At 36.3% G+C, this 12,457-nt stretch overlaps 1 protein-coding gene across 1 annotated transcript in view; it reads left to right on the forward strand.

Annotated features, from left to right (window-relative positions):
* Positions 1-12,457, forward strand: part of CFAP54 (cilia and flagella associated protein 54) — a gene marked incomplete at both ends in the record, with an annotated part of 108,625 nt that overhangs the window by 85,542 nt on the left and 10,626 nt on the right. The window contains 9 exon segments of the mRNA XM_084305897.1: positions 139-324; positions 1,607-1,733; positions 2,221-2,376; positions 4,653-4,761; positions 6,749-6,854; positions 7,601-7,633; positions 7,637-7,696; positions 8,237-8,369; positions 11,260-11,460. Coding sequence (XP_084162023.1) covers positions 139-324; positions 1,607-1,733; positions 2,221-2,376; positions 4,653-4,761; positions 6,749-6,854; positions 7,601-7,633; positions 7,637-7,696; positions 8,237-8,369; positions 11,260-11,460 — 1,111 coding nt within the window.

Raw genomic sequence — 12,457 nt, forward strand, 5'->3', positions numbered from 1 at the left:
GAACAGCTGATGCAAGCATTAAATAAGCTTGAAATAATGCCTCTACAATAGAGTTTTTTTCACTTTTTGTGATTTGTCCTCATAAACAGATGGCAAACATTGTAACAACATTGTTTTATGTTATCTATGTCCAAACAGGATATCATCAGTTTACTCCAAGAGAATACATTTATTTTCTCTCCAGCGTCTTTGACTCTTGTGAAAAGTATGCTTCTGCTGGCAGACGTACTAGCATTGCAAACAGTAGGGGATGCAGAATATTGTTCTTCTGCAGTGGAACCATTAAATTTACTAATTTTGGCACATGAAATTACCATTAAAGCAGTGAGTATATGATTTACACAGCATTTTCAAATCCTTACAACAGTTTTAACTCATCTATTCTGGAAGCCCTTTTAACAATTTATTAAAAAAGGCTATTCCTATTAATTGATGAGTCTAATTTTCCCTAGATTGCATACTATAAAGAAGTAATTCATTTTACCAACTTTTTTTTTTTTTCATAATCATCATGCATATTAATAGTTCTAAGTAGTTTGATATTTTCATACAGTTTAAAAAATATTGATTATTTGCAAATGTATGTCCGGATGTGAAAAACAGAAATGGGAAGTTTGATTTTTCAGAGATCTGTAACACTCACTTTTCCCACACATTGGTGTTCAGCACCTCAGGGAAGATGTATATCTCATAAAATTCCTAACTTTTGAGCATCCAAGTTTAAGGATTTAGCTTTGTACCTTGACTTAGAATGATTTGAATTTAGAAAATGTATAGAAAATGACGTATTGTTTAGATTGACAGATTGTTACAGTCACTATGAAGAAATAATTTCCATGTAAAAAAATATATAATTAAAAAATTATCTAAAGACATGATATATGTGAGAGGACTGTGTAGTAATTAATAATTTACCTATTTGGTGATCTAAAAATAGATATGCACATCTCCACACTTTCTTTATATAGATTGTGAAGAAAAGCTGTTAGATCAAATTTTTAACCTCATATTTCCTAATATAGAAATATAATCATTTGAATGTTTGTTCCCCCAAGTAATGAATAATCCTATGAATCACTTTAGACTCAGACTTCTGCTTGTGAAACTTGCTAACCTTCAAGAGACTTAGCAGTTTACAGCGTGTCTCCCATCACTATATTTCCATGACTGAGAAGTTTGGTCCGTATATGCAATGTTATTTTTCTTTTCTGGCCTCTGGCTTTTGCTGGATGTCAGATTTCTTTCCAGACATGACAGTTTCTTTCTAATGATCAGGTTACTTGGGAGTTCTATTTCTTAAAGACTGCCTTTTCCGAGGAAGTTTGCTTTTAGAAACCAAAGCCTGACACTAATAAATCTGATCAAGAGTTCATTGAAATTCTTCGTTTTCTACCAAACTTCTCTGCAAAGAAGACAATCACAAACTGAAGTAAAGGAATGCAAGAGTATCAGGCCCTTTCCTAGTGTTTTTTTTTTTTTTTTTATTTAATATATATATATAAAAGAAACAATTGAGTTCCACGTTTTACAAGTACCTCACTTACTTCTTCAAACTATTTAGTTTAGTGTCTGTAACTTGATTTTACAAAACATACTCTTTTTATAGATTTTTTTGTGTGGAGAATCCATTGAACAGCAGATAGAGGACAGTACATTGACTTGCTTAGTCCTACATGCAAAAAATATCTACTTGCCCCATATCAACCTTCTAGCCCAAGTCAAAATGAGAATTGGTAAGAAAAATGCAATACATTATTATTTTCATTTTTCATTCTTTTTCATTCATAATTTATGCACTAGCAGATAAACTGATGCATCAGAGGTGAAGGTACAAGAACTGGTTAATAGAAGATGAATTTGGGAATTTGGTAAGGCTCAGAGAGGAGTAGGTTCTGCCTGTAACTGTCAGGTGAAACAAAGGTAGGAAGTGGCTTAGTGCCAGTCCTTCAGATCATTTGTCAAAGGATTGATTTGTTTAGCCTGAGCTTCTTTTGAATGGCCTAAGTAAACCTCATTAGCCTCATAAACCTCATGAAGTAATGAAACATCATTATAGTTCCATATTCATGGAATATTAATCCATATTAATCACTCAAATATTTGAGAATTGGATTGTAGCAGTAAATATGTAACAGCATTTGTTCTGAGGAACTTTGTTTTGCATAACTTGGTTTTGTATTAAATCCTTTAGTAAAAGATATCTATTTTTTTCTTCCTTAGGATGCACATTAGCTGAAAAAGTAGCTTGTACACCTGAAAGAGTAGATCCACTGCAATGGTTATGTGCTCTCAAACATTTAGAATCAGCATTGGAGCTTTGCAGAGAATCTGCAAAAAAAGAATTAGATATCGAAGCTGAGCTTCTTTTTCAGATAGGTAAATATAACCCTGTTTTTTCATCATAATTTCCTTCCTATGGTGATCTTATACTTGTAGCCTCTCTTAAAATGGAGACATTTTCTTAGAAAAATAGAACAGATGTGGATATTTGTCATATACCCTAACTTCAGATGTCTCTCCTGCATTTCATATCATACCAGCATAGCTCAAGGTGCATTATGCAACAAATAATTTCAAAACTGCAGTAAAACTTTTCCCATCTCTATGTTATCAGGGATCAAAGGGCATAGCTGATGAGCTTAAGGACACTGTAGAAAGCTAATTAGCTCCTTTGCATCAGTCTGATGTAAAGAAGATGAGAGCTTCATAACAATTTTCTAATTAATTTAACAAAGCTAATGAATTACATGTGTGCTTGCGTTTGGACTTCAGTGGCATTATGTTTTGCACCAGGAGGTGCTGGATTGTAAGAATCCCAGCTGAAATGGCAATCATACTCTGTAAAGTTATCACTTAAAATGTCATTTACAAGGTTAGCACTATAAAGGAGAAGATAGTGTAAACAATCTTACAACCCTTCAGATTCTGACAAAACCAAGTTGCACATGGGCCTCTAGTCAGGGTGTAGCACACCATGCAGATCCCATCAGTGAAAATGTGGTCTCATTTTGTCTTTTGAGCTCTTGAAAGAAAGTAGTTCTATTCATTGTTTCTACTGTCAAACAAAAAGCATGTTCACCTAACTTCTTGCTACACTTTACAAAAAGGCAAGGATCTGCAGGTAGCATAATCATTGGTACTAAGAAGCTGATGCCAACAGGCTCTCTTGTTAACAGTTAGGTAGATAAGTTTATCCTGTGGCCAGAGGACATACACAGCATGATACTGGCTCACAAGCCATACTTCATGTAGAGCGCAGACCTGTGCCTACACAGTGACTGTTATGTGGATCACTAACCCTTCAAAGTACAATGGTCTTCCAATTGGATCACTACACATTAAGAGTCATTATGATTCCACAGTTTATTTTAGCTAGTCTATGAAATGACCTGTTACACAGGCATTGTGCATAACATCGAAAAGAAAAAAAAAAAAAAAAAAAAGATTTTCCTTATTGGTGTGGTGGTTTTACCCAGCTGGGCAACTGAACTCCATGATAACCTCCCTTTCAATCCCCATCCTCAAAAGAAAAGGGGGAGAAAATACAATGAAAAGGGCTCAAGGGCTGAGATCACTCAACAATTACTGTCACAGGCAAAACAGACTCAGTATAGGAAGATTAATAAAAGTTATTGCCTCTTACTAACAAGCTAGAGCAGTGAGAAACTAAAAACACCTTCCCCCCATCCACCCTCTTCTCTCCAAGCAACTCAGGGGAATTGGGAATGGGGGATGCGGTCAGTCCCTGATGCTTTGTCTCTGCTGCTCCCTCTCAGTCCCTCTCTGCCCCTGCTCCACGTGGGATCCCTCCCACGGGATACCATCCTTCCTGACTGATACTGTGGGGGCTGCCCACAGGCAGCAGCTCTTCAAGCACTGCTCCCACACGGCTCCGTACCACGGGGTCCATCCCCCAGGAGCAAACTGCTCCAGAATGGGTCCCCCACGGGTGGCAGCTCCCCCCAGACCCCTGCTCCTGCGTGGGCTCCTCTCCACGGGCTGCAGCTCTGGCCAGGGGCCTGCCCCTGCGGGGGCTCTCCATGGGCCGCAGCCTCCTCCAGGCCACATCCACCTGCTCCACCGGGGGCTCCTCCACCCATGGGGGGGCTGCAGTGTGGAGATCTGCTCCATGTGGGACCCATGGGCTGCAGGGGGACAGCCTGCTCCACCAGGGGCCTCTCCACAACCCACAGGGGAACTGCTGCTGCCTGCCTGGAGCACCTCCTGCCCTCCTGCTGCACTGACCTTGGGGTCTGCAGGGCTGGTTCTCACTCATTCTTCCAGTTGCTGTTGCTCAGCAGCTTTTTTCTCTTTCTTAAATATGCTCATGGAGAGGTGCAAACAGCATCACTTATTGGCTCGGCTTTGGCCATTGGCAGGTCCCTTTGGAGCTGTCTGAAAGTGGTCCTTATTTAACATGGGGCAGCTTCTTGATTCTTCTCACAGAGGCCACCCCTGCAGCCCCCTGCTACCAAAACCTTGCCATGTAAACCTGATACAATTGGGAAGAAAACAGATAATGCAGTCTATTGTTCAACTTTCCTGGGGATGGGGATGGGGGTGTGTGGGAGGAACAACCTGGGTCAGGGTCTTACAGAAAAAAAATAAATAAGTAAAATCTTGCAAATCTGCTTTCTATATTTCTTTCTTAGGTAAGGTGGAATGCCAGATAACCAAAGCAGGCAATAACAAGTCATATCTAGCTGTTGAAACACTGTTGGAAGCTATAAAACTGAGCCAGCAACATGATCAAAACTTTGAGTAAGAAACTAGATATATAACTTTCAGAATGATTTTAATATATATTAAAATGAATATATTTTTGACCTTTTCCTGAAATTTGGTGTGGGACTTCTTTTATGGTTTTGTACAGTTTTCTTCTATTGTAGTAAAGAAGAACTAATGTATATTTATTCTCTTATTTAAAACTAATGCTAAGAAGATGTAAAAACATTTTTTTGAGTATACTAAGTTACAGCTTTTAGTTTTATTTCCAAATTTTTACCCTCTCTGTCAACGCCAGCGACTGAGCTATCAGTTAAACAGGGGTTTTATTCATATTTCAGAAGATGAGCTGTGGCCTGCCCCTTTCCAGATAATAGAAATCCAGCTTGAAAAGGTTAGCAGCCAGAAAAAGGCAGAAGAACAGAGGCAGAAGGAGCACAGGAAATGTGTTTGTAACAGATATCAGGACAGTGACTTTGGCATTAGTTATCTGCATAGAAGATGCCTAAAGAGCTGAGCCAAGCCAGCCAATAAATTCTGTCAAGCAACTCTGATATATTGGACATTATTTTTTTTAGATTCTTGACCAGTCTTAATGAATAATGTGCCATGTATGGTTACAGACAGTGTAAAGGCAGCAATTTACCTTGATTGTGTGGGTATTCTGGTACTTAAGTTAATGAACCAGAACTCTGAACACTGAAGCAGTAGCATAGTAATAAACCTCTACAAGCAAGTCAGCATGATGGAAGATAGTACAGAAATCGACTGTGGTGATGTTCTGCAAGTTTAATTTGCTACACTCTTTTTTAATTTGCTACAGTCATTCTAAAGTCTGTACAGCAACATCAATGGACCTCTACTTTCTTATTTTTGGAAAACTAAACATCCAGATCACCTTTATATGAGCCCTCAGATACCTATGGAATTGTTTAATTAAAGTTGCTTCTTGATGACTGAAATCCTGTTTTATTAGCAAGACTGGAAAGTTAACTAAATTGTGGCCAACCAAGTGCAGAACTTCTCATTTTCAGGCTTAGTTTGTCCTCTCCTGAACTGAACAAAATTGTGTGACTTTCATATTTTGCTTCACACAAATCATACTAAAGCTGGAATTTACGGTACTATCTGAGCAGCCAGCTCTGTGCAATACGACTCTGTCCAAAAGAGTAACTGCATGAGCAGGAGTTTGTTGGTAAGATTAAGGAAGCTAATTCTTAGGGGAAATTTGGAGAGTTCTGCAGAGATGGGAGGAATCTGTGTAAAAAGACTTAGAAACCTAAAGGGAATAGAAATGTTGGAGAAGTTCTGCAGATACTGTGATTTTGGTCTTGTTTATAATACTACTGAAAAAAATGACCAAAGGAGAAAGAAGTATAGGAGAACAGGAGCTGGTGAGGACAGTCTGTCTGGAGATGTAGTATGCTGGTACAGAACTCATAACTAAGAAGGTTCTTCAGCTGAACCCAATGAGGAAATGAAAGATCATTTTGGTCACCTTTGGTGTTTTTCCTAGTTCCTGGAAGAGACAAATACTTTTCTAGGTTTGACTGAATACTCGTATCCAAATTCAGCCATCCATACTTCAAGGAAACTGGGACAACAGATATATGCCTGAACTTGAGGAAGGAAGAGGTTCTGTACAAATTCTGTACAGAAAGATCACTTTCCTTGCAGAATTATAGTTTTCTTACTAAACATTTCCCATTTATTTATTGCATAAAGTAAAAAAATTATTGAATATTTATTGAATATTTATTGCATGTGGCACAAATTATATTTGACATACTCTTAAATCACAGTGTTATTTGTTAAGCAAACCATGGGGATGTTTTAGACCCACTGAGACTTGAAAACAGGATTACATGGCTTTCTGAAAGAAGATATATTTTAAAGAGATGGTGTGGATTGGATGAAACATTTATTTGGTGGGGCTGTCTGGCTAGTCTTATGTAGGACTGAGACTCATCATAATGCTTACTTTGGTATTAACACTGATTGGTCTGTGTTTTGTTTCTCACAGGTTAATAAGAAGATCATACCTTGAAATAGCACTATTGTATATGCATTTTGTTGCACACAATGAGAATGTGTCACAGACAGATAAGATGGTGCCTTCCAAATCAAGGGTATGTTTTCTATCTTTTGGGCAGCAGCCTCTTCAAAGCAGGAAATGTATTTCTGTTACAACAATGTTCATCTTGCCAAGCTATTACTTACTGTGACCCATAAATCATACTGGTATTGAAAATCCTACTAGAAAAATCACACAAAGAAATCACATAGTACGGCAGTAGAATTATATCTTGTTTGATGTGATTCTTCATGTTTATTGTGTGGAATGATAACACTTAAAATATTTTTCTATTAGAAAATAGGAAGAAACAGAACCAAATGTTTTCATTAATTTGTTCTTTGCAAAGAAAACATAACATTCCAACATGATTTTTATGTGGTAATATTTATATTTTATCATATTTCAATTTTTCAGTACAGTTATGAGCAAGGAATGAGAAACATAAAAGGCGTCAACCACATTAAAGCAGCTACAAACTGTTTTTTGAGTATAAAGTCTAACATAAGAGGAAAGAGTAATTGAGATTCTAGAAAATGGAAAATGATACCTGAACTCTGGAATAGTGAGGGTCGTATAAAGCTGCACTGTGAAAATTTTGGAGGAGCAGACAATTAGTATGCTCTGGGTAATCTGGGTAAAGCTTTTACCAAATAAATTATGGATTTATAAAACCAATGTTGTTTTTTACTTTTAAATGAAACAATAATTATCTAAGTCTGAGGATTTTTTGCTATCATCAAAGTATATTTTACCATAATACATTTAGAATCCTAATTATGAGTGGGTGTATAATTTTAGTCCTCTTCTAAAGAACTCTCTTCTTTTCCTGAGTAGGCTCTGAAATCAGAAGTCTACAAAGTACAAGCCTGGATTGCAGTAAGAGCAGCCAGACAGGTTGGTGCAATATTCTGAAGAAGTATTTTTTTGTTTGTTTTTGGTTTTATTTCCTGCAATTTACCCAACAAAACAAAACAAGACAAGACAACGCAAAACAAGCCAAGAATTAAGGTTCCCTGAAATTTCTGTCATGGGCCTTAATTTGGGGAAATTAAAGTGGACGCTTTCTGAGTGGTGCATTTAATCTCTCATGGGCAGATCTGACTCTGTTTGCCTCTACTTTGGTTCAGTGCAAATATAATAGCACACTGCCTGATACGTGCATATGTATTTGACATGTGGGCAGACATCAGTGGCATCCAGGTGAGGATATCTGATTTGAAATCACTTGTGTAGTAATTAAGCTGTCAGCAGTAATGATTTATTTAACTATGGTATGTACCATACGTCAGGGAGGAGTGGAATATTTTCCTGACTTTTAAAAATATAGTATATTGAGTAATTAATTTTTCATTATTAGCTTGCTAGTCTCAGATTTTAAAATCTGTGTAAATATTGCAGTGAACAAGTCCTGAATAAAATAAATATTATTTTTAGGTTAGTGAAGCAGTGGTTGCTTCTCAGCTATTAATTGGAATGAAGAGTGTTAAAGAGAAGGATGAAGTACAGCAGAAAATTCCAGAATTTGCTTCCATGGATCTTCTTGCTTCATACAGAGACTTCTTGTCTGGTATTCCTTTATACTTAGTAATATTAGAACATTAAATAAAAATGAACAATATATGCCATATAATCCAGTAATACATTTGGTATCTAATTTTTATTTATGAAAAACTATAAGTCAAATTTGGAAAGTAAAAATCAAACCTTCTTGTCTTGCGTGGCAGTACAAAATGTGAGCAGTTCAGGTAACCTGGCAAATGGGTCTTTAATCAGCTTAATAGGTTAAGAAAAATTGCGGAGGTTGCATACCGTGGTTTGGAAAGAGTGATGGGAATAGTATGCATACTGCCATCTTTGAGAGAAACAGATGGGCCTTTGTCACAAGGCTTCCCTAGACTTCCAGAGTAGCTCTTGGCCCCCAGATAAGGCATCCTGGCTTTTTTTGTCAAACTCTCATTTAGAACATATTTTTTCATTAGTTATACCAGCTTTTCTTTGGAGATTTTCACTTTTTCTTCAGATTTCAGAATCAACTGTTGATCTTGAATAGCTTCCCACCAATAAAGCCACCACCACCTACACACAAAAAGACAACCAACTAACCTCCCCTCTCCCCCAAAACAACCAATAAACCAAAACCCAAACCAAAACCAAAGTAACCAACAAAAAAACCTCTTGCAAAGTTATCTGCCTAGGTACTATATTCTAAAAGTCAATGACCATATAATAAAAAATTTCACTGTCTTTCCAGTCCAATGTATTATCTTTTAGAGATGCTTCCCCTAGCTATTCAGTAGAACTTAGCCTCATTTAATCCCAACTTCTGCATTTATTTTACTACTGGAACTGATGAAATTGAAGTTTTTGATAAAAACTAAATTTAGTGAAATTAGGAATTGTGGCATAATGGTTTCAAAATGTTATATAAGCACTAAGGCAAAATATCAGTGTTTATTTTTAAACTGGAAAATATTTAGTGATAAAATTTTGTTTCCATGGCTTAATTTCAGTCATCTCAAGTGACTGACAAAGATTGAATTACTCAACAGTTGCTGGCAAAGCTGAGCAATGTCTGCTTACTGCACAGCGTTTAAACACATGTTTTGATTGGTTTATGAAAACAAGTGTTGTATGCTAAGACCTTCCATCAATCTGATTGTCTTGTGTTAGCACCATTTGCTTATAATTACAGATCTTTTTTTTTTTTCCTTTTATCAAATGCAGCAGGTGTTTCTCCTGATAGTTCTGTTAGGCAGCACAAAAAAATTAAAAAAATGAAAAAAATAGAAAATGTAGAAAAGCAATAGTAGGCCAAAATATATAAAGGTAAATTGAAATGGAAATGATCAGCACAGCATGCTAAATATTTTCTTTAAAGCCATCAGCGAAACACATTGTTTAAGTTTTGTTTATAAACAATGTGGACATTTTAAACTAAATTCTGTTTTTAAAATTGCCTGTGATATATCCGGAATAATGGAGGCATTCAGCTTTTGTAGAAGTATGCTGGAAGCTTACTATTAGGAATTACTATAATGTAAGGTTTATTTTATTTGGAATGAGACATAAACCAGAAGAATTGTGAAGGTTTTTAAGAGAGCAATGTACTAAAACAGTGAAAACATGTATAGCACATAATTTGTGATATAGTGGTAATTGAACTGCGATTTTTTCCCCACTCTTTTTGCATAAGTATCATTTTTAGGCAGCACTAAAAGAAAAGTTTGTTTGTTTGTTTATTTCATCCAGAATCAATAAGTCCTTTTATTGATAATACACAATATCTAAAAGGGACTGTGGACTGAAGCTGATAATAAACATTCTGAGTTCAGGTCGGCATAACTAAGTTCAACTGCAGTAGCTAGGATTGATGACATCTGCAAGGATACCTATTACTCACTCAGTGCTGATTATGTATTCACTACTCTAGTTCACTTGTTGTTACAAGTATAACGTAAGATGTTCCTTTTGAGTGATCTTTGCTTGAATTCCTAGTTATACACTAGTGATTCCTAGTTATACACTTTCCTTAACTCCTTCAAGACCTTTATCATCTGCATAACACCAGAAAATCTTCCTACTTATGCTGATCATTTTGATTTGTTCCACAGTGAGTAAGAATGATATCTGCTAAACTTTACTGTCAGTTGGTTTCTAATGTGTTTGGATGGGAAAAGAAGGCAAAGATAAACTAAAATATCATGCCACTTAGGAACCTTATCTTGGTTCAGACTTAAAACAAGGAATGAGGAATCAGGTCTTTGCAAACTTCATGCTGGCAAAGCTTTCACAGATTTTTGTTTAGGTTTCTGTCTGAAGAACATCTGCAGAGTCAGGCTCCAGTTGTACAGGGAAGCACAGAGACCTTCCACAGATAGAGGAATCAATTTGGCCTTTCACAACTCCACTAAAAGAGAGATGTAAAATTGCATTTTGCTGTGTATTTTGAGGATTCAGGGCAAGTGTTAGATAGCAGAGACTACATATAGAGCTCAATTTAAGTTAAATGGTTTATTTTGTAAAAGTTTTGTAAATAGAACTAAACATGATGTATGGCTGTATTGCAAATGAGTCAGAAAGTGGTGATGCAGATGATTGTGTCCCACACACATTGAGGACAAAGCACTGAAACTAATTTCTGCATTTGCTTAGCTTTTATGTGGAGAAAGAGAGAGAGAGAGAGAGAGAGAGAGAGAAGAGAAGAAACCCTTTCTCTCTACCCCTCTTACCTTCTTACAAGGACCACTCAGATTCTTGGCCGTGATCTGAGAAATATTTTCTTCACAGTGTTCAGCTAGTACTGAAGCAGAATATGAAGAATTTTGCTCTTATGAAAAACATAACCAGGTTCACAGGTTACATTTTAGTTAGAGATAGTTCCAATACAGCTTAGAAACAGCTTTTGAATTGCAACCATTGACTTAATGTCTATATTTGTATTGTTACTGGATTTGCAGATGGATACAATGTCATCTATGAAAGTCCCACAGCATCTTCGACTGAAAACAAAAAAATTATACAAAATGAGCAGAACCAAAAAGAAAGAATGGAATGTCTTGCCACCAAGGCCAGCTGGAAGAAAGAGATGATAACATGGGTTCACTTAATTCAATATCACAGTTATTTACAAAGACTTTATAACACAAACCTTCGATCTGGTATGATTTTTTTATTCCTTCTAGAAAACTGCTGTAGGTGACATACTGTTCTTGCAGGCCAAACATGTCAGTTTTTAAGTCCATAATCTGAGATCTCCTCATTTTCAGTTCTTTTAAATTATGTAAAGGTGAGAAATCTTTACTGAAGTAATAATTTGTGTCAATTTACATGTGTCGTAAGTGAAGATACTACCTTTTTTTCTTTGCTTTTTACAGGCCTTAATAATACCAACAGAATGCATCCCAGAAAACAGAATTTCTGTTACTATTTCTGGAGCACTTTTTAAATTCATAAACTGTATATTTTTTAAATTCTATGTACATAAGACTTCAGTGTCATCTGAAACAAATCTGTTCAGTTTGGGGGCCTGTTTTTGAAAATTATATGATTATATGAAAATAGGAGTTGACTGTAGTTTAAATGGGAAGGCTGAGCACTATTGAGCATTTGGATTAAATGCTCAGATATTATGTACATACTTGGTTTATTTTGCAGCAAGCTTAGATAGAAACTTTTAAATAGAGTGGGAATCTATTGATTTCTGGGCATCTGCATGTGATGGCAAGCTGCTGGATAGACAAGTGACACTGATAGTCAAGAATCAAACTAGATTGTAGACTTTCTCTAGACAGAAGCTAAGCAACTCTGAAAATAATAATTTCAGAGGAGGTTGGTATTTTTTCCTTGTGACATCATATGAAAGTATTCTACCTCACTGCAGAACCGTAAGGACAGTAAAGTATGTATGTGTAGGTGTCAAAATATGCATATACCACTGCAGTTATTGTTGATGAAGCCTAAGGAGTGACTCTCATCATCAGCCACTAGCTGTCTAAATTAGGGTGAGCAAAGTTGCACTTAGAGATTTTTTGACTGTATTGACTAAATATACCTTTATTCTAGCTGATGTGTAGAAGTCTAGTGAACATACTGATGCTTACACATCTAAATTTAAGTCCCTAAACCCCAAATCTGCATCTGTCACTTTACAGTACT

Source organism: Netta rufina, assembly GCF_964035555.1.
Source record: "Netta rufina genome assembly, chromosome: 1".
NCBI lineage: Eukaryota > Metazoa > Chordata > Aves > Anseriformes > Anatidae > Netta > Netta rufina.